Genomic DNA, 26812 nt, shown 5'->3' with positions numbered 1-26812 from the left:
GGAAGAAATTGGTGTAACTTTCAAGTTTTTTCACAGGTTAGTGTTACTCAGTCAGCAGTTGTCTCCTTTTGAGACAAAACAGACAAATAACATAATCCACGGTTGCTCCGTCTATTGAATAGAGTGTCATAAGCAATAGAAAGCTACATAAACTATCTGGCAGACTTATCACTGAATACTGATTACTGAATCGATATTCTTTTCAATGTATTATTATCCACTCTCCAATTCCTCTTCATCAGTCTTTCGCGTCTTCTCTAACTTCACTATTTAACAAAGAAGATGAAAAGCAGAGAATTGAGATTGAGTAGCTATTGAATGGGAAGTAGCTTGTGTGACAGTGGCGTCCTCTTCCTTTCTTCCCTTTTTGCTTTCCCTTTCGTTCCTGCGCCGGTTAAACTTTAATGTGTTTTCCCCACTCAAGTACTCAGGGAAACTCCTCACAAATGGCTTTGGTTGCAGAAACACCAGAGTGGTTGTTCCGTGGCTTCTGTGTGTGTGCGTGTGTGTGTGTGCGTGTGTGTGCGTGTGTGTGTGTGTGTGTGTGTGTGTGTGTGTATGCTGGCATTGTAAGAGACTCAGATTTAAGTGGGCTTGTGGCTGTATGTGTATGTGGTGATGTGTGGGGCAACAATATGATGTTGAAGTGGCGTTTACACGAGCGAGCGAAGCTGTGGACAAATGTAGCCGTTAATACGGAAACCTCTTTCTGCCAATTCTCCATCAGTCCTTTTTTTTTTTTTTTTTGGCTTCATTCATTTCCTTCTGCAAACTGCAACAAACGTACATTTGAGCAATCTAATATCTCCCGGTATTTCTTTATTCCTTTTATGCTAATGTCCATCAAGGAAAAAGTATTTTTTAAACATTCAGAAACAAAGACTGAAAAAGGTTGATTTTCTCTATTGATTTGGGATTTTTGTTGTGTTTTTTTTTTGTCTTTATTCTTACAGAAAATCACTAGGCGACATATTTTTACTTATCTGGTAGAGGAAAACTATTATTATTTTTTAAACTTTCTCTTATTTAAATGCAATCTAACCAGGCTTCCTTTGAAAGAGTAAGAAGCCCACATCTTCACAGATCCTCCACCATGCTTCACAGCAGGTGACCAGTCTCATTGTTGTCTATTTAAAGGTACAATAAACCTTTAGTAAATTCCAGATATTCATAGTCTTAAAGATTTACAGCAGAAAAGGCTCTTCCTGATATGCCTTCTAAAAAAACCCTCTCTGCATGTTGTTGTTGTGAGTTGGTGTTTTGCAAAAACAGGACAGTTCACAGGTGCAGTTATGCTGAAGATTAGCTTGTTCTGAGGGTTTTGGGTGTGGAGGGTGCAGTAACGCAATCACTCCAGGTGAAAACCTTAAGACAAGCTCCCAAAATGAGGTTAACAGTGACTTCTGCTGGAGAGAAGGACAGAGACTGTTAATGCAAGGCAAAACAAGATAGAGAGAGAGAGGGGAAAGAGGAGCACCTCCCTTAGCGGCTGCCATGTGGCTTTAGCCATCTGTTGGCAGAGTCAAAATTAATTAGCTCCACTCATTACTAGTTTGCAAGAGTGCTGTATTCCAAACCAGACACCAGCTCTCTAACTTTCTTATGATCGCCCGTTGCCCGACCAAAAAAAACCCGTCCACGCCTCCTGCTGCAGTCTGTAAAGTAAAACAAAACAGGATTTTGTACATTCAAGACCATAATTATTATTGAAAACCTAAAAAGGTCCAGCTGTGATGGCTGTTTTAAAAATAATCCAATATAAGTGAAATGTTCCAGAAATCAATAGTTTGTGAAACCAATAAAAAAAAAAAAAAGACTGTGTGTGGGTGTGAGCAGATGTGGAACTGCCCTGTTGATGTGAACCCGTAGAAACGCGTGTCCGGTTAAACCGATGATGCTTTTATCTGAAGCGTAATGATTGTAGTTTATTACCGGAGTTTTAGAAGGAGGCAAGTGTTGGACGGCTGCTTCACGCGTTTCCGATTCAGGCACGTCTGATTTAAAGTAATGCTTCGGAAACCCATCTCTAGCTTTCAAAGCTGCGTCCTTTTACCCCCAGCTTAAAAAAAAAAAAACAGTCAGTGTGAGGAGGGAAAAAAAAATTATTCAGCTTTAGGGAGGGAAACTAAATCCGCAACTATTTTGAGACACAAATAAACAAATAAATTCACGGCTGAATAGTAAATGATAAATGGCCTGTACTTGAATTTTGATAAATATAGTCGTGATGTGATAAATCTGTTGCATCGTCTCATCTTGTGTAGTAGATACTACACAGAATACATAGAAATGCTATTCCAAATTTTACTGTAAATTGTAATTACATTGAGCTATCTGATATTTACAGATCTTTTGATGTCATCTATTTGGACACACCTTCTTCACCCTTCACCCTCCCTTTCTTTTTTTTTGCTCTCTTTTCCTTCCTCTTTCCTCTCTCTTCCTCGGGGACTGCTCTGTGCCACCACGGAGACGACAGATGGGGCTCAACATCATTCAGAGAGGGGAAGAGGTGGGGAGAGAGAGAGAACAGGGGAAGGCTGCATTCATTATTTACATCACTTGGTATTGGAATATTAATGCTAAAAGCAATCGGGCAACCCTTCATTAAATTAACTAGAAATGTAGGAAAAGATAGGAGAGGTGAGATGGAAGGAGAGGTGAGATGGATGGAGAGAAGAGGAGAGGAGAGGAGGGGAGAGGAGGGGAGAGGAGAGGACGGGAGGCAGAGGCATGGGAGAGAGAAAAAGGCACACTCAGTTAAATGGGTCCTAAAATTAGTGAAGCAAAAACACCTCCATTAAGAAAGCCTCCGTCTCTCTTTCCTCTCTTTTCCTGCACTCTAACTCTCCTCTCCTCGCTCCCTTATTCTAAACACCTCTTTGTCCCTCATACTCAGAAAAATCACTGCTTTACCCTCAAGTCCCTGCTCAAGAGAAATATGCATCTCTGTGCTGTCCCTCTTAAGTGCCTGTTCAAAATTTAAACATGCTCATGGTGGCAGAATGTGTCTTTGGTCTCCATGTGCATCTCCCCAGAGAGAATTCCTCTGTCTTTCATTCTCAATATCACTCCCTCCTTGGCAACTGCTCTTTTTCTTTATGTTATCTCCCTTACCACTTACATTTCTTACTCCAGCCTCCCCATCTCTCTTTTTCTCGCTACCTACCGTTGACGCGTCGGACATAAAAGTGCATACACATCCAGTGCTTGCGCAAGAATGCGTGAACGAACACACACACACACACACACACACACACACACACACGCACACACGCACACAAATGCATACGTGCGCATATGCAGAAACATGCAAATGCCAATTTGAAAGTCTAAAATTATGCATACAGGCAGTAAAAGGAACACATCCAGATGAACGCATACTGACAGAACCAGAATGGCTCTCTGCTGCACAGCAACACATTGCGTAAATGCAAAACCACTCTCCCTATTAGTGGAAAGCTGCGACGTGCTGTTGACTTCTGGAGAGGAAGCGGTACCAGTGCGTCTGCCAGTTATCTGATGCCACTGTTACCTACCCCTCAAACTATCCACAGCCCTGCACATACCCTAGGTAGTGCTCCACATTTGCTCAACTTCAAATTAAACATCGTACATGAAGAAGATGTGTATATTCTCTGCTTGGGTGAGAATGAAAGCCCAGAAAAGGACACAAATCAGGTTGAAGGAATCTGCCATCTTTGCTTCTATTTTCGTAATAGGAGATTCAAACTACATATTGACAATTTTAATATATTAAATATATTAATAGAACCGCTTAGATTTACTTTACCACGTCTTTTTTTTGTTTTTGTAAATTTCAACAGCATCAAATAGGATAAGAAGTGATAAAGAAAATGTAACCTGCCAACTGTTAAGTTTTTACAGGTCGCTTTTGATGTGTATTTTGAAACTTAATTGTCACTTCACTGAAACTGAATTCAGTAGCTCTGTGTTCTTCTTCTGGCCATGCAATTTGTTTGCAAGTTTTTGCTTTCCTATGCGTGTCCACATTACCTGCTGCACCATTCCAGCACCAGTCTTGGATAAAATGGTGGCTTCTTTAAATTCCCCTCTTAAGACAGCAGCATAAACTGAATTAAGAGTCCAAACATTTCCATTTGCAAAACCCAGATACCGATACACGAACGACAGAGAATGTATATGTATTCAGCATGTTCAAATTAGTCGAGTCAGACTGGCCCATATGTTTGATTTGAAAATACGGTAATTCAAAGTACAACCTTAAATTCATTTCATTAAACATTTTATTAAGGATTTTAAAAAATAACACATTTTTATGACTAAACTCAAAATACAGCAAACTAGCAGAGTATAGATCCTGGCTGCAATGGTGTAAAGCTCTGATCACGTCTGCCTGCTTGTGTTACACCTAAAGAAAGGAGAGACGCATAATAGACCTTTCTGACAAAGCACCAGGTAACCATTTAAAAGCAAATGTCCTATTATTGCACATGCTGCTTTGATCTAAATCCACAATGCATATATTTCTTTATTTTACCATTTTTTTCCTCTTCTTTTGGGAACGTGATCTATAACTGTATTTATCAGGTTCTAAAATTAAGTGTACAACAATATACAGCACACATTTAGGCTTTGGGAGAATTTGGCCACCTCACACTTCCATGTTTCTCCCAGACGTTGTCCATTTCAATTTATTTTAACAGTTAAGAAGGTGGGTAATTTATAGGGATGATTGTCAAATTAAAAGTACTTTTCAAAAATGAACCTTTAAGCAGGTAATGAGCATAATCTTAATAAGCCTCCATCACTGTATTAAAAAATGTTTTATATTGATCTGATGAATAATGCAATTTTAAATACTGTGTTATTAGATAAACACAAAAAAATCTTATAATTACCACAAATAAGGGCCTGAAAACATCAGTCTGTGTGTAATTAATCTACATAGTAACGTGTTTTACTTAGATGATTGAGTTCTTGAGACCACATCACTTTTCAATAATATTCTAATTTATCGAATATGACTGTAATTAGTGCCATCTCTGTTTTGTATTTGCATTTTCAACATGGTAATACGTTGTTAGGGACACGCATCACAAATTAGCTTAGAAATTTGCTGTTGTGGACATGTGAAGTATATTCGGCAGCTTGTAACACTCTGTCATAAATTTCTTTCAGTGCCTACAGGTAGAGTTTTCTTTCCTGTCTTTGTGTGCTCCAGCTTCTAATGTTATATCTAATGTACCACAGCATGCAACAATTGAAGCCAGTATAATGGATTTCATTATGTAGAGAGGCTGCATGTGACACACCATGTATTTTCAACTCGGCTGCAGAAATATAGTCAACAAGGATGAATGAGCTGTAGTGCAAACACTCAACTGTCAATCTGCGCTCATACACAAGAGCTCTGTCCACGGGAACCGGCTAGGCGAGGGGGTTACCGCGTCTGTGTTTGTGTGCGCAGGCGGCTGCAAAAAAGAATGCATAAAGGCTAGAATGACGTTAAACTGAAATGTATATGAGATTCAAATTACTTCCTTTCTCCCGTTTCAACCCCCTCCACAGTTTTTCTTCAGGGAGCCTGAGTCAGCTTTGCTTTAATGCAAAAACACTGGCTTCCGCATCCGTCTCTCTCTAACAAAAGAGCGCATAAAAATATAAACACGCACTATCATGAGGCTGCTGCATGTAGGTTTACAAAAATATGTGAAATCTAGATTCCAGTTATTATTACTTGGGTTAGGGTCGATGAGGACTCTAGCCCACTTTCACAAAAAAAATAAAAATTAAAAAAAAATATTGTAATATCTGTAACTTCCTTTTTTAAAAAACTTTTTATCAATGTGGAGTTTGAGTTTTCTCATATTAAGCACCCTATTCATTTACTGGTATCCATTTTAAAGATATTTGTTTTTTTCTCAATTGGATTAGAGTTTTAAGAACTTTGAATTAGTAACTTTGAGGTATAACATGGCTGCTTCTTTCTCTTAATCACACTAAAATATAAAAACATGTCATTCATGTCATTCATTTCACATCTACCAAGTAAGGCAGATATGAAATTATGCATCTAAACATTTAGAACAATATATAAATAGCTTAAAACAACAGGGACTCATGTTTATGTTGGAACAGCACCAATCAAGAAGGATCATATGAGAGGTAAGGACAATTAAAAATAAAAAAAAAACAACCTCCACTGATCACTATTAGAGATTATCATCAAGAGAGCACTAATATTTCATAAATATTATACACTATTTGCTCACCAACAGATTATTTGGACAAAATGGCAGAAAAGATGTTTTTTTTCCTACCATTACATAACTTAAGATGTATAGTTTGTTGTGGCTTTGCCTGGGACCATGTGCTCGGTTGATCTCAAGGTAATAAAAATGTGAAAAAAAATTGACTAGCACACAAGATGATCGGTGGTGATGCGAGCCTGTTTTTCTTCCTGCCGTCGTAGAATGACCACAAACTCAAGACTTTAAATGAAAAGCAGGTGTTCTCTGCAGGTGTGAGCGAGATTGGAAAGCAGAATCCTGGCTCATCAACAGAGATCGAGCAAAGTGGGTTGATCAAACACCCCTTTCTCTGTAAACTTCAGCACTGTAAAATAAATTGGGGCTCTACTACAACGAGTTACATGTCAAGCCTTAAATGGTTTCTGCAGACTCTAGTTCACAGGGTGTAGACAACAGAACTATCAATCACCTTCACTTCATGCCACTGCATACATTTGAAGGGGAATGGATCAGATATTGAGGTCATGTGACCCTACGGCAGGCTTCAAAGACAAACTGATGCATCTATATAAAGTCCAAAGTGGCGGACATCATAGAGGAAAGCAAAGGTTGTAAGGTTAAGAGTTGCCATTTTATGTGTACGTACTAATTTAAGAGGACTTGTTTTTGTAAAACGCTGTTTTCATACATATTCATGAAAAATAACATGAGTTATATTTGAACAGCTTAAATAATAAGACATTTCCTGAACTTGAAGGTGTTTGACCTTCTTGATTAAAAAAAAAAAAGAACAACACCTGATTCAGGTTCCCATCTACTCATGAACTTTTGATTTAAAAGTTTTGTTGCAACAGGTTCAACATCTAACATTTTTGGTCATTTTAAGTGACTGCAAACTTCCTGCCTTTCATTCCTCCATTTGGATAGAAACTTGTTTGAATTCAGTAGAGCTCCAACTATTACTCAGCTTAAAATTTCAGTCTGATGAAGCCAAGAGAACCAAAACAACTTTAAAAAGCGGCAGATTCTAAGTCCACAAACCAGACACTCTCCTGCCTCAGGCTGTGCCTTAAGGCAAACAAACTTGTTGGCCATGGACAACACCGACACTATCGCAGGAGGTAAAATGCATTTCCTGCTGTTGAGACAGATAATGCAGTCCATATTAACCACAATAGCTCTCCATGCGGGATGCAGAAAGAAATCTTTTCTGCCTCGTACAAACTCTAAGGTAAGGTATGACAGGGACTTAGTCGCAATTTTCAAACCAAATCAGTGTTTAAATCAACTGAAATACAGTATCAGGCAGAAAACGAGTCCAGTTTGACACCATCACCGATAAGTACTGCTTCACACTATCAAAATGTTCAGAATTTGCAAAAAATCAATAGCACTGCATGCTAGTTTACCCCAGCAATCAATACTGAACTGCAATCTGGTGGCAGATCTGACACATTTCTACCAATAGGAGGTGCAAAAGCCACGACGGCTGACTTTAATCTATTGACTACAAAGGAAAACACTCAACATGACGCTGTCAAGGCAAAGCTAACTTCTCTACGATTCTTTAGAAGGACAAATAACAATAGACGCTCCACTACAAGCCCTCCAAAGCTTCTTGGAGAAAATGCCAGCAAGAGTGCAGAACAGATGTCCTTCTTCTCCAGAAGAAAATAACTAAACCCAGCAGGCTGTGAAAAGTTTCCAGTATCTCATATCATTGGTCTTAATGCCGTTTCAGACAGAGACAAAAGTAATTCCACAGTTTACGAATTACATTAGCTGAAATATAATTTATTTATACTCCCTTAAAGCACACAAAATATTGCTCAATTTCTAATGTCGTCAAGCCTCACTGCAGTGATGCTTTCAATGCATTTACAACGAGAACGTGATTGTAAAGACACTATATTCACTGGAACGCAGTTCAGTTTCAACCTGTGAAATCGGAGCAAAGTTTCAAACAGCAGCAAACACGGACGTGGCGGATGTGATGATGTACGCTCTCAGAAACCCACAAAAGTCAAGGCAGTGCAGGAGATAAAGGGGATGAAAAAGTAATGTAATTTTTCTCATTGTCTTCTTTTTTACAACCTGTGCTACATAGTGCCACACTGCCCTCAATATTAACAGTGGCGCTCATCAGTGATATAGACATGTCAACAAAATCCATTTGAATGAGCGCTGACGTTTTCACACACTGTGTTTACACCACACAAGCAGGACACTGCTGCAGCACGATGACTCACTAATAACATTGCTCTCCCTCTATGCAAACACTTCACTTACCTCAGCATACTGGTGATTCAAGCTAAAAGTGAAACTGACGGTAGGGCCTACTTTTGGATCAAACTTGACTAATAGTCATCTGAACATGTGGGGGCTGGGAGTTCCAGATCATTCATCTGATCGCCTTGTATCGAAAAGCAACAAATCGGTCACAACACATAAAATTCAGCACATCTCAACCTAAAGCAGGAGACAATAAATGTGTCACCCTTGATGCCAATACACATGCACTGTTGACAACACCCTTAATTCAGAAGTTTCCCACGATTAAATGTTCCACATAGTCTCCACATTTACAATATGACAGCATATCTGGCAAGATAAGAAACAGCGAGAATTCACCTTTAAAACCTCCACTTCACATACAATGTGTTTATTTTTAAAGAACCAAAGATCATATCTACAACTCTTAAAAATTTTACATTTAAAACGCTGGAAGTATTCGGTGCAAAAAAATGTGATCAGTATTTGAGGAGTAAATTAAGTTTGTTTGTTTGTTGTTTTTCCATGTAGTAAAGAGGGGAAGAAGAGAGGCGTGTCTAAAAGTATGCATTAAACGCCAGTGAACTATTGACGGGTGAGCACTTAGATGCCAGCATATGTCTTGCTGGAGTCCTCAGGCCATAACATACATCCCAGAGAGCTCATTGATTAGCTATTAATAAAGCACAGATATTCCATTGCTGACAGGGGAGCTCAGGCTCTCTCACACACACACACACGCACACTTTGACATACACACACTCACAGCTGCACAACAGAATATAGAAGGTTCCCCGAGTTGAAAGAACAGGATAGAATAATATTAACAATAGTGATAGAATTAGAAATTAAACAAGAGGCAGTATGTCAAAAAAGGCAGAAAACTGAGAACAGATAAATGATGCAAAACATAAATTGATAAACAAAAGGGAACATTTGCTTGTCTCTCCATGTCATTTCACGTTTATTTGCTACGGTTTTCATCCATTTTGTGCCTGATCCTTCACCCCAGTGCTCTCTGTCTCCATATACTCCTCTTCTTCTTCTTCCTCCTCCTCCTTCCTTTATGTCCCCCTTCAACTACTCTGTCGCTCGCTTTCTTTCTTCTGCATGTACATCTTCAGGTCACGGGTCATTAAGTCAGCTCCAGCAGGGATGTGTTGGAACAGGATATTTCTCATACTTCCCTGCCCCCACGGCACTACTGAAACACAAATATGCATAAACACTCACATCTCTGAAAAAACACGTAAAAATGCTTGGTTCGTACTTAGTCCCATTGTCTGCTTGATGTTGGTCGACTTACTCAGTACTGAAGAACGCAATTGTGCATAATTTATTTTTACACAAAATACAAACTTGGATGCAAATGACACTCGCATCTAAAAAGCACATAGCCTCTGAACAGAAAAAAAATCATGTTTGGTCTGACAGGTATTTTTTTTTATATTTTCTAATATTTTGAAGTTGTAAATCACATTCAATGGTTGCGAACTGTGTTTGGAAATCATGTAATAAAATGACAGAATTTAATCTTTGCATCCACAGACAAGATATGCATGAAGCAGATGTGTGTTTATAACGTTGCATTTTCTTTATAAAGCATCCAGAAAACAACATCAACATCTCAGAGTACTCTGAGAGGTAAAATTCAAAAGAGCCGGTAGTGTTGTTAGTGGTATTGGTGCATGCTGGACCATTTAAAGCATTGATTGCAAGGAGACAACAATTACAGATGACTAAAACCCATCTCACAATAAACACAACATGATAATCCTCAAGACTCTGTGGACTGACAGGACAAATGTGGAATGTTTTTGGAAGGTATTCGTCACGTTACTAACACAGCAGTTCTAAAAAAAAATGAACCCGTTTCATTATTTGAAACAAGAAAAAGTAAGAAAAACTTTTGTTTACAGCACCGTATGTAACCGACTGTCATAACCAGGTAAAAACCTGGTTACGATACCACACACACACACGCACACACACACCCCCACACACGCACACACACAGAGCAGAGTTCATGAACACATACCAATGTGCATATCAGAGCGCTTCTCCACCCTGGTTGTTGTGCACTGTCAAACAACATTAGATTGTATGAGGTGTCAGTGGGATAATTAGAATAACACGTTCGCTGCATTCTTCATTATATGTGTCATCACCACGTACTGGCTGAACTTCCTCGCTGACACCACCCCAACCTTCAAGCCCTCACACCCAAAACAAACAATCACACCACCTTACTCCAACTGAACTGATGCCTTCTTTATTTGGGGGCAGGGGAGGGGGGGTGTAGTCATGCTCCCCATTAAAAATGGCCTCCAGCAAAAACCTAATTGTCTGAACTTACATCGTGTATTTTTCCACTAATTAGTTCCTTGGGAAGGCAGCATGATGCACAAAGTTGAGGAGCAGCAGCACGATTTCAGGAGGAGGGTGTTGGCAAGAGATCATGGCGGAAGATGAGTAAGGCTCTGACGTCGGCGGCTCTGGATTTGGCAAAATATCTGACGGCGACTCTGTCTGCTTTTGCTGTAATGGAAGGAAGCAGTGAAGCATGTGTCCACAGAGTCAAAAAAGATGTTGAAAACACCGGGAAAAAAAACAAAAAACAAACAAACAAAAAAAACAAAAACACGGCTAGCAATGATCTCGGGCACAAAACGTGAAGACGGCAACAGTACAGAGCAAAAGGCATGTTGGTCTGCGGGGGGTCACGCGGAAAGAGGGGGGGTGCGAAAAGCCCAGACAAACTCACACAAACGGCCTTGCACACACCTTGTGGTTAATGAATAACTAACAAGCAGAAAGGAAAGGGAGCCTTCTTTTCTGAGTGAGGCCAAATGAATTCACAGAAGCGCTATGCAAATGTTCCCTGGGCTAACGAGACTGCCTGCATGATTGGAGTGCCATTGAAATTCTCCTCGTGCACAGCCCTCTCTCACTTCCTACCTCCCTCCTATCCTCCTTCAATCTCCCTCCATCTCTCCCGCCATTTCAGTCAGAACGTCCATGTTCTTTCCATCTATCTATCTATCCATCCATCTATCCATCTATCTACATTCAAATCAGGTTTTCTGCACAGATAAACACTGCAGGTCTATCATTGCCTGGACAGCAGTGAATGCCCCTGTGTCTGACTCTCTCTTTCTGTCTGTCTCACCGACAAACACCCTCACACACACCTACACCCTCCAGTCCACCGCAAACACACACACACACACACACACCTACACACACACGCACACACGCACACCCACACACACACACACACACACGCACGCACAGACACAGAGTCCGTTCAAACAGAGCAAGCTCAGAGTCGCTCTGCACCTGTTCTCTCTGTAAAACATCCAAACACGAGTGCTGAATAAATAACCCAACCCAACACACATCACAGCCAGGTTCTCATACACAAACATGCGCAAGCACACACACACACCTACACTCACACACACACCACAGCCCATAAACACACATCAATAAGTAAACACCACCCATTTCCCCTCCCCGGTTACCCCGCCGCCTGCCCTCTTCCCCTACCTTTTACGTGAGGTATAAACTGCTCCGCTCCTACAGGAAATCACACATAGATGTGTATAATGGTTAATGGTCAGACACTAATGGCAGATATAACAAAAGGACAAAGAGAGACACAGGAGGAAAGATGGAGGAACTTGTCAGATGCATCTTTAATGATTGGGGGCTTTAAAGCTCCCGCTCTTCTCCTTCCTTCTCCCCTGGGTGCTGGGGACAGCAAGAAAACTAAAACACACACCTCTCTCTTTATCCATCCACACACCCTCTCATGCATCCTTATCTACCTGCCTAACTTATTCCGTCGTCTCTCCATCCCGTACTCGCTTTGCCATCTGCATAATTTAGCATGTCATGCTTTTGTGCCACTTTGTGTCCCCCTGTTTTCTGCTTATTCTGTGGTTTTTTGGGCCTGTCTCTTGTTCACTTAAAGGGCTGATGGAGTGGATGGAGCAGGCCAGGCATTGTCACTTCACTATCTCCTAATAAGTGCCTCTAAAAAGGAAGGACTAGAGCGGGAGAAAGTTATAGAGTGGATAGATGGAGGGCTGGAGAGAGATAGCAGGCCTCCACAGAGAGGACACAAAATGGAGACTGGGGCAGGAGATGCAGCAGCTGTGGCGACGCTGCACTTTACTCAGAGAGGCACTGAGTGCGTGTCAAAGAGGCAGCTTCAATCAGTGAACAACGTCGCATGGTTTTCTTCACTTTCTTCCTTAGGGGAAGGAATCCTGATCTGTTTTTATGTTAATTAGTTGAATGTTAAGATCAGCTCCTCAGCAGAAAACTCAAATTTATTCTGCATTTCTGAAGGCGTGTTGACACAGGACATCTTCACTGGTATTTAAAAAAGTTCTGCAGTATTGTGGAAAAGTTTTGTTCCCTTGTAGAGGATAAGCTTTGTAAATACGAAATGCAGTAAATCGCGTTTTCATTCGTAAAGGATTATAAATTATGCCTTTTGAGTCATAATCTGCATCATTTTCCAGCAATGAGCACTAGACGATCAAACATCAAGGTCTACAGGTATTGAGCATAATTCAGGCTTTATTTATTCATCTAATTAGTTTATCTACCCCTGACAATTACTCTGCCACCGCCATCTTTGGCGGTAGAAGATATAAAATATTGTAGCATAACATCGGTATTTACACTGTTATGCTGTGTAAATATGAAGCCAGGTGCCCACTCCAGGTAGGCCAACCACTCCTGTGAAGATTTGTCAGTATTCCAGGTCATCTCCATTTCTGGATAATGGAGCTCATCTTAGAAATGGCTTTGAGCAGATGTGTACATCAAATACCTATGTTTTTCTTCTGTTTTTTTTTTTTTTGTATTATTATTTATTCTTCAGGCTCCTTAAGAACTCCAAAGATTTTTGTTCTGTAAACCATCAACAACAGATGAATTAATACATAAATACTCTTGTAAACTAACAAAGAATCACAGCATACTGTTTTCAGTTTGTGCAGACCTTAAGGAGAAAAAAGAAAAAAAAGAAAGAAAACAATAAATCAGTTAAAATTGGAATTAGAAGGGGCAGTCCTCAAAAAAGGTTAGAAATTTATTTCGGATAGTAAAAAAAAAAAAAAATCTAATCAGTGCTCCTCTAATCGTGTAATTGCGTGTTCTAGCCATAAAATGTTGGAAGCTTTGTGAGGGAGGTGACCACAGACGGTGCTTTGAAACGTACGGTAATCAATATCGAAAACCTCAGTGGCATATTTGCAAATTTGCACGTACTGCAGTGTTGGCGTGACGGACTCAATCAGCAGACTCAGTGAGGACAGTTTGACCGTCTTACATCCCAGGAAGGACTAGAAATACGCATTACTGTCCTCCGTTCGCCTGGGTGTATGCATGTGTGTGTGTGTGTGTGTGTGCGTGTGTGTGAGCATGACTGTGGTGGAGCCGAGCCATGGCGATGCACTAATAAAAATCAAGCAGCGATGCATCCTCACACCTTCCTCATTCCGCCTGCCGGATTGCACCGGTTTCCATGGCGACGGGATAAAACTCACACTGTTTTAAGCTCCAACTGGAGGAGGAGATTCACACAGTCTCACACGCACGCGCGCACACACACGCACACAGATGAAGTTCCTTATTACACATCTGTCAGGTTGTACTCCTTCTGACAAGAAAACAAATGCTAATTTTATTATAAGTGACGGCAACACCAGCAAACCATCAATTAAACGGAGAGACGCGGCTATACGGAGAAGCTGCGCGCGAGCGGCGGTTATATGGCAGCTGAGTAAAAAAAACAAAACAAAACAAAAAAAAACACGACAGCTATAGTCTACATACACTCGGCCCTCCTCTGTTTGACTATCAGCCTGTCTTGTCTGTAAATTTGTCCGTCCCGCCCAATGTTGCTCTGTGCGCAGGGCACAAAAGCAAACAGATTTGGCTGTCAAATACTGACACGACACCCAAGAAGGGTCGAATCGCAGTGAGGCCAGCTGTCAGCAAACACCCTCCTCTCTCTTCATCAAAACCCATTCATACTCGGTTTTATTGACCAACACAGCCGTCTGTGTGACATATGTCATCTTGTCAAGCCGACACCTAGCATGCACTGTCTCTAATAAATGGCAAAGCACCAGAGCATCTCGGGTGCTCGAGTGAAGGCTGAAAGTTGAGCATGCAACCAGGAGCTGATGGATGAAGGCGGATGAATGGACGGATGGATGGAGGCATGCACGAACGCCTCTAATTGGAACTCGGTGTGGGTCAGTGTTTGTGTAAGTGTTTCTGTGTGGGGCCATCGACACAGGCCACCAGTCTGTACCAGGGAGGGAAAGAGATGAGAAGAGCCTTTGAGCCGAAGATGGCCGAAAAGAAGAGCACCACTGTCTTTACAAATAGGACCTATTCATCAGCTGTGAGGAGAGAGGAGGCGGAGGAGTGACCGAGAAAATTAGGGAGAAAAAAGAAAAATAAAGCTCCACAATGTCTTTGGAAATCATCATTTCTAGAAATATCCGAAGATTTAAAAAAAAAAAAAAAAAACAACAAAGGAATTTATCATCTTTTCCCCCCTTTGCTCCAAAAGTTGTTTTGCCAATACTTGTAAATAATACTGCTACTTTACAATTTTTGTTGATTTAAGTCAAATTATGATAAACTTTCACTGATCATCAAAGAGACATATACAAGCTTCATAAGTAAAGTGATGAACTACAAGATGTCTTGTTAACGTTTCCACATGTTTGGACATAAGTTAGCTATAGACTAAACTCATAAAAAAAGTGGGATGCTTTAATATTTACTTTTTCAGGGTGTGATTTCAACAGTTTGCCTCGTGGGCCTGGGGGAAAAAAAGAGGACTTGAAAGATAACTGAAACCAGAGTGGATCGTCGAGACGTGATATGAATATATTACACTTTATTTCCTTTATTTTTTTTTTAACTGTAACAAAAATCATCAAGAATTAATTCAGCAGACTGCAGGTGATACAGAGAAGAACAAAGTGTAAATTTAGGTACAAAGCTTGAGTAGGTAGATTTAAGATTTACTTTATTATATCGTTACTTGCGTTTCACTGCTCATGTCCTATTTTAAGTGCAGTAAAAGCTCTGAATCTGAATCTCCTATATTTAAATAAGCAAATCTTAGTTAAAATCGTGCATCCACCTTAATGTTGCTGTAAGACTGACTGTGGATCCAACCTCTGTTAAGAAACAGCAATGCAATATGTTTTGGTAGCTGATTGTGTGAGCTGCAGAGAGCTGTGTTTTTTGTTTGTTTAGATAAACACTTAGTGATAAGTGCAACCTGTTGTACTATTTGGGGTGAGTAAGTGATTTTCCATCTGTTGTTAACAGATCAGGTATCAAGATAAATGTGGTTGAAAGATCAAAATCGGAAGAGCTAGCAAAACCCACGTTTAAGTTTTCCGTTGTGGCTTTGTCAGCAAAACTCCCCGGAGAAAGACCTTTACCAGCACCTTTAAAAAGTAGTCATCCCCTTGGATGTTTTACCCTTATATTTCTTTTACAAATCACTTAGGACGAATCAAATTTGGCCTTTTTGACAAAAACAACAACAACAACAACAAAAATAAAAAAAATAGACAAAAACACTTTTTTAATGTCAAAGTAAAAACTCCATGCTACCTGACAGAGCTTGAAAAGTATTGCAAAGCAGAGTGGAGAAAAATTGCAGTGTTCACATGTGATTTTAGCAAAAGGTGCGTATTCTCACTACTGCCTTGAATCGCTTACTTTATGTTAAATATCTGTATTAATTTTGTCATTTTGTACCAACCAGTTGCTATTTTAACATTAAAAGGTTTTTTGTAAGTTTTTTTTCCCCCTTGTTAACGAAGCCACATCTTGTTGACTGTTTTGCAAAAGCAACAAAAAGGGTAAAACATCGATCGGGGTGCTTTTTATAGACTGTATGGTGTGGGCACTATAGGTAATGATTTACCATTGCATAAAACCTTGGCATGTACATTCCTGAGCTCATGATGAAAAACTGCCAATTAAAATACTCAATGGAATAAAAAAAGCTAGCAGACCTAAAGTCTTGGATACCATCTGTATTTCTGCTGACCATATCACTGGAGTCCAAGAATGGTGGTGTTGATGGTGATGGTGCCCAGAAAACTGCCAAAGGTAGCCAACCCCAGATGACTTACCCCCATCTCTAAGGTTAAGTACGGTCACCCTATGGAGGCAGCTCATTTTGACTATATGCATCCTTATTTCATTCTTTTAGCGTTAAGGTTTTTTCACGAAACTGCTTATTTACACTTTAGTGTGTGTGTGTGTGTGTGTGTGTGTATGTGTGTGAGTGAGCTAGAGGAAGAAAGAGAGAGGGAGAGAGAGAGACTATCCCAACATGCTTTCACTTGTTTATGTGTGCATGTTTTACCAAATGATCAATACCATACTCCCACTGAGCGCTTAGCACACAAACGTGATACACTGACTTTTACTAACAAAACACACACGCAGACATGCGCACGCACACACACCTACACACGCACACGTACGCACACACACCCTGAGCTATGAGTCAAACAGACTTGCCTGGTCTCACCACTCTCACACAGAGATCCGTGACAAGAGAGAGGGGAATCCAACAACAAGCTTTATCGATCCAGACTGGAAACCCCCCTCGGGCCACACACACACACACACACGCAGACGCACACACACACACACCTACACACGCACACACACCAGTGTTGAGTTGGATCAATGAGTGCTGCTGTGTGAAGGATAGCATCGTACAAAGAGGAGCACAAACACACCTTTATGCACAAAGGCGCATGGACTGTACGGAGGCGAAATAAGCGCTCCGTATCAGAGAGGGCGATAAGGGGCACAAGGAGCAAAACGTATCATCTGACCTAAACAGTCTCGTCTGACAGCCTGCAATTTGGCGTAACTCTATGGAGCAGATGTTAACACTGTGCCACGCACACCTGAACACAGTCACAAGCACACACTCACACACACAAATGTCAATGCACACTGAAAGAATAGCTAGTAGCAGGCTCGGTTTCAAAGTGATATTGCTTCTCCGTTGAATGATTTAAAGAAAGGATCATGTGGAGTAAAGAGAGCTGCTCCGAGACACAGCAGAGATATGGCTGCTCAATTTTTTCACGAGCAGTGACACAAATGTATCACTCATCCGACTGCGTACCATCTCAAGCCGTCTCAGTCAACATTCCCACACCCACATGGGCGCAAGTAGAGTTTCCTTTATGCTTTTTTATTAAGAGTGTGTTTCCACAACATGTCTGTCTGTGTTTTTACGTGATCAGAAATATTTCCAAACAGATGAATTTGCCTTTCTTGAATGCAGAGGAAAAGTCAGGTGACATTCTTGTGTTGAACGAGCGGCAGTGTGAAGCAATAGCACTGATGCCGACCGGTAGAAAAACCTCCAGTTTCTCCACGATTTCCTTTCACTACGGGAAAGGTATGGTGCAAAAATGTTAAACCCAAACAAACATTGCAAAACTAAAACATATTCATGCCTGTAATGAGGTTATAACCAACATTCTGTCAAATTTCTTCATCTAATTTCTCCCTGATTCAAATAATAAAAAAAAAATAAACACAAGAGAATCATGACATCAGTATTTTAGCGATTGGCTGACAAAACCTGTCAAACTAATTTCTAACACCAACGTAACGGCGTTTGGTGAATCACTGATGACAACTGTAGCCTGGATGTCCTACCGGGGATGATGGAAATGGTGTCTTTCTCCCAGGACACCACGCTGACGTACTCTTGAACAGCTGAAGGGATGAGGCACTTGAATACGGCAATGTTGCCCCGCATGGAGTGCTGGTCTGCCACTCGGACTGTGTAGGGCTCCCTGAACACTGGATTATTGGAAAGGAAAGGAAGAATGTTAGTTATTTAAAGCAGTATTGCGTTGGTGACCTGGATCCTTTTAGCTAATAAAAGTGAAACATCTTTATTTTTTTTTTCTTAAATTAAAGTGGATCACGTTTGAGAAGCTGAAAGAGAATAGTTATAAAACACATCATAAGCTGAGAAGCATCAGATTATCCATACAAGCAGATATAAAAAGATAGTTGCATTTTCATGCGGTACTGATAATTGCAACTTTGCGTTTTATTAAAATTAAGGGAAACTAAGTTTATGGAGAGCTAAGACCAAGGAAGCAAAGGTGTTTCTCAATTTGACTTGGTGTCACTTTAGGCACTTTTTAAAAAGAGTTAATATCACTTTAGTATTTTATTTCGTCACCCTACAACCACGATTTTCAGCACCTCTTTTGGCTCATCAACACAAAGTAGCACAGCAAGCAATTGAACGAAGTGAAAGAAAGCGATAGGTTCCTTTTTGATATTAAAAAGTGAGACATGTCTGTATTTAGCCCCAGTAAGAAGAGCACATTACTAAATAGTGCTCATCAGTCTGTAGTTCATTTCCAGTATAAATAAAACTGTTCTGTAAAGAACCCGTATGTCTGTGTGAGAACATTGTTGAACGGACAGTGCTATGAAAACCAAGAGCAAGTGACAAGTCAAAGAGAAAACCGTGGAGAAGGTGAAGCAGAGTTAAGGTTATGAAATATTTCAACCGTTTAACATTTCAAAGATTGAAAATTGAGAGAGTATGGGGCAACTTAAAACCAAAAAGGAACATTTAAACTGCCCACGATAACTCTGTGTGAGTTGCCTTGATTGTTTTGTAAGAGCACCGTTTGAATCTGATTTGGTTCACATGTTTCACTTTGGCTTTTATGACTTCATCACATTTCTCAACATTCTTCTATGCTGTTGTAGGATGTGAGGAATCTCTGCAAATAAAAAAAAAGAGCTAAAGCAGTTAGGAGTATTCCATATGTACACATCATAATGTCTCTTTTTTATGTCATCACTGTCCGGTTCCACCAAACGATGAATGCAGGGGACAGCAGACCAGAAAACAAAGCTGCCTGGTGTTCAGTTTAACCACATTAGGACAGCGATGCACTTTTCTTTTTTTTTTTTTTTTTAGCCCCGGACGTAAAGCCACAATTTGACTGTAAGAAGGCCCGACTTTGAGCTGCGTCGAAAGGGATGCACAGTGATCGGCCCCTGGCCTTTTAAAGCGCAGCACCACAGATGCTATGAGACGGCAAGGAGTGGAGGACCGCTCACAGCCGATGGAGCTGTCACATGCAGGCGCCAGGCTTCAAAAACACACCCTCTGCTCATGGCACGCCGAGCTCCAGACTACGAATCTGTGCCAGCGAACAGAAAAGGACGGTGGTGATCAAGACGGGCTTAATGATAAAAACAGTAGCCTGTAGCTAACCAAATGATCTCTCCAGTTAATTCCGTCACATTTGGATTAGTGGGGGAAAATGTGAATTGTTGAATCAACGCATATGTTCATTAGATAAATTAAGTGAGGTGAAATTTAAATGAATGGATTATTTTGATAAGAAGGAGAGACGGGTAGTTCCACCCACTAGACAGAATCATCGGCGTGTTGTTTTCTAACCCAAACTGTGGAGCTTATTTGTTTAAAGTTAACATGCTAGATTTTTTTTTTCCCTCTTCGACGTGCACAAAAAGGAGAATATCTGACATGAGTAAGATGAGAAAAACACAATTACAGAAATCAGATAGGGTCTAGACTGATATTGGGGACAGATTCTGGCAATCTATCAGCCGGGCCTCACTTTAGAAATTAGGACAGTAATGGCTTAACAATGTAAAAGGTACACACACGCACGCACACACACACACACACACACACACGCACCAAACTGGGAGTGGCCTCGCCCCTCCCGCTCTCTTCCTCCAGCTCTCCAGTGATATAATTAACGCCTAGCCTGAAGGCCAGTTTCCTTGGTCATTAATAATGCTTTATGCCAGCCGCTACTGTCACTGGAACCCAGTGGAACCAAAGCCAATGTCCTTGTCGAAACGGTGGAGAGTCTTTCACCTTAAAGTTCGAGCTTTATTCTCCCAAGTCTTTTGTCTCATTCTATCTATTGATTTCACAGTTGTACTTTATTCATAAGCGCCTGAACCGCAGACCCCGACTTTCTTCTTTGGTGGCTTGTGAGGGAGCACAGAGTCTAGCGTTTATGTGAACCTGGCAAACATTGATATACTTTTGTTAAAATTAACCCTTTCATCCGTGAATTATGATCCTTAGTGTCAGGATTTTTTTTTTTCAATTTTGTTTCTTATTTTCTTAAGGCATAAAAAAACGGTAGGAAAAAATATTTGTAAAAAAATCTTTTTTTTTTTTTAGGTGATCAATTGTAACTTTCTCCAAATACAAAGTTATTTGAAAAATACATCAGTAGTATTGTTCTTTAGGGATTATCTGTTGTCACAATATGTTTTTTACCTGCAAGGGTCGTCTACAGTAGAAGGAGGGACCGGGACGGTCGGCACGCTTTTATGGCTGTCGGCCATATTGGATTTAACCAAAATAATTTCTTGCATTTGCAGCTGATGGCCAGTAGATGATGGTGTATTTTATGATGCATTAGTGTCCACTTCAGTGGTCTGTGTGCATTTATAACATAAAAATCCACAAGAAGCACAAGAAAATGTCTTTTAGATAGCTGTCCACTGTAGTGACCGCTATGCATGAAAGGGTTAATTCATTTTTTCGAAGTTTTATTTAGAATGTAATTTTCGTGTGTGTTGGTTTGACAATGTAAAACATTTTAGAGTGTGTTTTTTTAAATTTGAAGATTTATCCTATAAAACCACTTCACAGAGACAGAGTGACAAAAGATTCAGTTCTTTGTAAATGTGTCTATGCCCCTTGAACATCAATGTATATTAGGACTTCATTCAATAAGATAACATAAACTGAAACAGAAACTGTAAAACTGAAAAGTGAGGCATGCATTTCTATTCAGTCTCCCTAAATTAGCAAGTTATAGACATGTTTTTCAGTGGAAATATATATATTTTTTTTTACCCATTTTTTGCAGAATAACTAAAAATCTGAGATGAGATTGAGGGCATCTGGAAGAATCTTTTTCTTCAAGACTTGCAGCGGATGTTTGACTGGGCAATTTCAACAAGTAAAAAATTGCAGGTCTGGCTGCACATTAAGAGTCATATTATGGAATGTGGTGAAATCCATTAATATGTCCAGAGCCACAAACTGCTTCATCACAAAAAATGTCAATGCAAAAAGCAAAAAGACAATAATAAAGCAAAGTTTCCCCCCCAGCTTTCTGGAGCACCTGACAGATTTTCTTGCAGTAATTCCCTGCATCGTGCTACTGACTTCTTCTAATCAACTCTTTTTAGTTGCATCTACTCTTTCTTTGTGTGTATTTTCAGAGGATGAACTGAAATGTTGAAGCCTTGCATGTTGTTTTAAAAGCTGATCTTTCTGACGTGATCTTCAAACTCAACAGTGCCGTTTGAAGTTTGTTTTTGAAATGAGGCGACCTTTGAAAGAACTTGGTTAACTTGCATTATATTTGGAGACGTTGGAGTCGCACGATATGCCACGCATTTTTTTTTAGGTTCCAACATGACGAAATGCAAGAGACAGGATATAGACCATTTTGCCACCACTCTGGTAACGAGAAGCAGAGCATCGACGAGAGCTCAAAAGATAAAATAAAAATCGTTCTCGTTAGGTCTTCGTTTGACTTCCTTAAATTAAACAACTCTAGAGTTTCATTGATGCCATCTAGCAAGTGGATCAATAGCCGGGATCGACACGGGAGCCTCGGCTGTTGTGACCGAGCCAATCCTTTCAATCATTCATTTACTCTCCAAGTGACCTGGCTCCCTCCTGTCAATAGAAAGTAAAATCCCAAATGCCCACTGAGGCTCTCCGAGAGTGTTTAAAATCAGCCTGACAGCTTGTAAATACTTGCCACAACGATGACAGATATCACATTTCAGTTCAGTGGAAGTTCAGATCCAGTCAAGGTCACTTGTTTTACTCTTCACACCCTTTTGGAGAGTGTTGCGCAACCACTCCTTCCCCCCCGCCCCCCACTTGAAATTTGTCAAATAAGCTCCAGCAGCGACGGCAACAAGAGGCCGCTGTCGTGATTTATTGCACGTTACTCAAAGACCTTACAGAGACAAGAGGGCAGCTTCGTAACACGATGTAAAATAGTCTGACTGATTTGTGTGTAAATTGCTTTCCCCCTCCTCATCGCATGCGCAGCAGAATTATTAGGATGTTACTGATGCCTGACTATAAGTAGCCGGGTTGCCAGGAAACGAGCTAAAACATGGGCCTGGGCGCACTGGGCGCACTGGGAGGCGAGTCTTGTATCACTGTCGCTTCAATAATTAACGACAGGGAAACCAAATACTGCATTTACTAATTTATAAAGCAAGCTGAGAATACAAAAAGATCGTGGAGGAACATAATGAAACACAAGAGATCCTAATGCACGTAGCTTTCATTACCAACTGAAAATGTTACAGATTTTAAAAAAATAAGTAAAAATGAAACGCTCTTTGGAAAACCTGTTTCTATGTTATAAATAAACTACCGGTTAAAGAGGAGATGCTGAGGACACATTAAGAACGAGGACCTATGCACACCCTTTCCAGAGCTTCGCAGTTTTGTGTACATTAGCTGGAACAAAGAAGAGGGAAGGTTAGCAACAGACAGGTGTCCTTCCTTCATTGTATTGCGTCTGTGTAAACAGCTGTGAGGCGAATGAAACTTAAAACCTTTTGACTCGTACAGCCGGTTCTGTCACAGCATTACTGCATGTGTGCACTGAAGTCTCATGTTAATCATTTATGCTGAAAGTTATATGAAAATAAAAATGGACTGTTTTTTCGTGACATTCAGTGATCAAGGTAAAGGGCAACTATTAATTAACCTCCCGTCTTTCTGATTATGTGGATTTTCGGTTTTTCAAAACGATATCAGCAAAAAAATATATATATATATGTTAGCAGACACAAGAATGTTCGGTGACTCTTCTGCTTGGCCTCCATTGATGGATGGATGGATGCAATCAGGAGCGGAGATTTACATTTAGTGTCAAACTAATTCAGCGTTTCAGATGTCCAAAGTCATACCAGTGGTCAGACATGAAGGTGGCAGTACGATGGTTTCAGGTTGCATACGTCTGTCGGACATGACCTCACTGTGTTGATAAGACATGATTTCTGCTCTCTGTCAGGCTAAGTTTGTGATCTTAGACTCAAGCTTTGCAGAGGAACAATGATCTGACGTACACACACACACAGCACACACACACACACGCACACACCTACGCACACACACACACACACACACACACACACACACACACACACACACACACACACCAGAACACATAAAACAAGATGACAGAGTGACTTACTCAAACAGAGAGGTAATAAAAACCACATGTTGGATTTACTCTGGTTTTCTCAATTAGCTTGCTGATCCAAAATGTTAAATTGGACTTAAACAGAACAGGTTTTGTCAGGGAGAAGGTACTTTTTTCACAGCACTGTAAAGATCAGATCAAACTGGACTTTGCGGTAAGATCTGGAACATATCTGTCCCTGTATGCGTGTTTTGTTAGAACAAATGGATTTGTTTGTTGACACATTTGGCAACTTTGTTTCCAGCAGGAAGAAGGTCCTCGGTTCTACTTCCGTCATTTTGCATGGACTTTGCATTTTTTCCCCATGCATGCTTGTTTTCTCGCCAGGGACTCTGTGTTCTTCTCTCACAAGCCAAAAACATGCATGCTAGTACATTAGCATGCATCGTCTATGTGTGTTCCTGTCTGGTGACGTGTCCAGTGTCGACTCTGTGTCTCAGAGTGACTACTGAACAAATTCCCCAGCTGTCTGCTTGGATAAAGTGGGTGCAATGGATGGATTGATTAAGGTCAACTAAACTGGAATCTGCGTTTTAAGTTTAAAGCATAATCCTTTTGTCTTGTAATGTCCCTTTTTTGTGATATGGCACTAACAGTGAAATAGTAGCGTAACTGAATTTGTGAAAAGCAAGTGGTACGCGTTATGATACAACCCTATGATGAAAGAGACACTTCAGTGCCTCCAGTCTTATTCCATCTATATTTAGCATCAACTTGTTACCTTTAAAATTGACCACACCAACAGAGGTGTGTGGAGATTTAGCATGGGGGCCGTCATAGTTCCTCTGGCTATAGAAGAGTTTCACCACGGGTCAAACCTGCCTGAACCCTAACAGACTGGGTGACATTTTAAATGTCTTCCACTGGTATTTAAGTTTCCTCTACCCATCAGTGGACTCAAAATAGTTTAAGATGTCCAACAATACTTAATGTTTATGAACAGCAAAATAATTATATAAAAATCCCCAGGATTATGGCTTATGACTTCTTTTTCACACCGTGACTTTTATTTTGTTCTTATTCCTGGTGATAAGTCATTTACAAACATTTACCTCACAGCACCTTCTTGCCTACAGAAGCAGTAGGAGTAGGATTTAGAAGCAGGTCATCATGTCTTCATCCAATCTGATGCTTGAAAAGGTCAAACTTTTTTTTGACACTTGAGTCCCTGGAGTTGCAAGACAGCATACTCGCTCTTTATCACAGCTTTTCTTTTTTTTTTTTTTTTACAAAATAATAATAAAAAACTAAATTAAATTCAGTTTGTCTTCTGTAAAAGTGGAGGTATTCAGACTGGTGATCATGTTATTATTGGACTGCTTGGAGCATGCATGGGAGAGAAGGAAGAAAAGAGGAAAAAATAGAGACGGAAAAGCGCATGGATGGCAAGGAGGGGGGGTGGGGCAGATTTTTGTGGAGGGTGTCTCACTGCGACTTGTCAGCTGTCATCATTCTCGTGCACCACCTGAGACGGGGGTATGCCACACCCCGGCGCTCACGCCTGGGTTGCCCGTGGCAACCGCAGACGGAGGGTTTTCCACGCGCACGCCCGTGCGCGTGGGAGAAAGAGCGAAGGCGTGCCTTTGTGCTGCGTTAGGCTCCAGAGGTAATGAGGTGCGCACACATGCACATGAGCCTGGCTACGGAGCTGTAGAGTTGTGGTTGCCTCAGCATTTAATTGATTAATTGTTGTAATTATTTGGAAAGGAAGGTCACTTCAACACTGAGGCTATCTGGAAGGTCACTCTGACGCTGGAGGGACTCTCATCCTCTGGGGACCACGTAGGCCATATGGGTGTGTTTGTGTGAGGAGGAGATTTCAGATCCGTTTTAAGACATGCGTTCTACCTGCGCATGCACGAGTGAGGCGGGGAGCTGATGGCTGCCTCTTTAGGTGGCCGCAATGAACAAATTCAACAATGCTACGTGTGTAGCTTTCACTGTGACCCAAAAATCCACTTCTTTTCATCTTTCTTTTCACATCTTTATACGTCTGTGGCTCATCTTTTCTGCCAAACAACCTGGCAGCCAAATATTGTGCAGTGACTGGCTCAGTGTGTGTGTGTGTGTGTGTGTGTGTGTGTGTGTGTTTTAGCATTTATCACCTTGTAAGGACCATTTTTTCCTAACAAATACTACTTTGTGAGAACGCACTTTACCTTATGGGGCCCAAAGCTTTGCCCCCATAAGAAGAAGAGCTGTTTTAGGGTTAGTGGGTTAGGTTTAGGACTAAGGTATGAATTAAGTTTAGGTAAACGTTAGGGTTAGGCATGTACTGGTAATGGTTAAGATCAGGGTAAGGGTCAGGGTTAGGCTGGGGAAGTAAATAAAAAAATGAATGGAAGTCAATGTAAAGTCCTTGTGAAGATAGAAAAACAGTCTGTGTGTGTGTGTGTGTGTGTAGTTTTGGGACTTTCCAGTCCATGGACAGATGGAGAGACTGGGAGACTAGCTTGCTGGCATGAGCTGCACACAAGCTGGAGTGGATGGGAGTCTGCTTGTTGTCTGTGTGAGTTCAAAGGGGCGTGAATATAAATGTGTAAATCTGTGGTATGTACACCTACATGCATTATATTAGCCATGCGTCTGTTTGGGATTTTTGACTGTATCTGTGTGCGTTTGTGAAGATGTGCAATAATGCCTTCAATTAGCGCGTTCATCACTTCCCTCCAGCTCTGACCTTGGCAGGGAGCGCAGACGGGTCACTGAGCCAAATGTTTGTGTGGTTGTGGGTCTGTCCTCTAAAGAACTTAATTCACAGGCATTTCAGGACACTTGAACAGATATTGGACCAAGATAGCCGTTTTGACAAGAGCTTAAAATTTCTTTATGGGTTGGGGAAAAAAAAAAAAACAAACAAAAAAAACAAAAGGTGAGATAATTTCCTTTCATTTTTTTCCTAAATATGTTTCAAATTGAAGATGTAATGTTTATAAA

General features: G+C 40.7%; 1 protein-coding gene across 1 annotated transcript in view; it reads right to left on the bottom strand.

Moving 5' to 3' along the window:
- dscaml1 (Down syndrome cell adhesion molecule like 1) overlaps positions 1 to 26812 on the bottom strand; it is a 117785-nt gene that overhangs the window by 70380 nt on the left and 20593 nt on the right. Inside the window, exon 3 of the mRNA XM_088011953.1 lies at positions 18258 to 18404. Coding sequence (XP_087868079.1) covers positions 18258 to 18404 — 147 coding nt within the window. The remainder of the gene's footprint in view (positions 1 to 18257; positions 18405 to 26812) is intronic.

This window comes from Poecilia mexicana, unplaced genomic scaffold (genome assembly GCF_051168715.1).
Source record: "Poecilia mexicana isolate PSO_F unplaced genomic scaffold, ASM5116871v1 scaffold_13, whole genome shotgun sequence".
Taxonomy (NCBI): Eukaryota; Metazoa; Chordata; class Actinopteri; order Cyprinodontiformes; family Poeciliidae; genus Poecilia; species Poecilia mexicana.
This window is presented reverse-complemented; position numbering and strand designations above follow the sequence as displayed.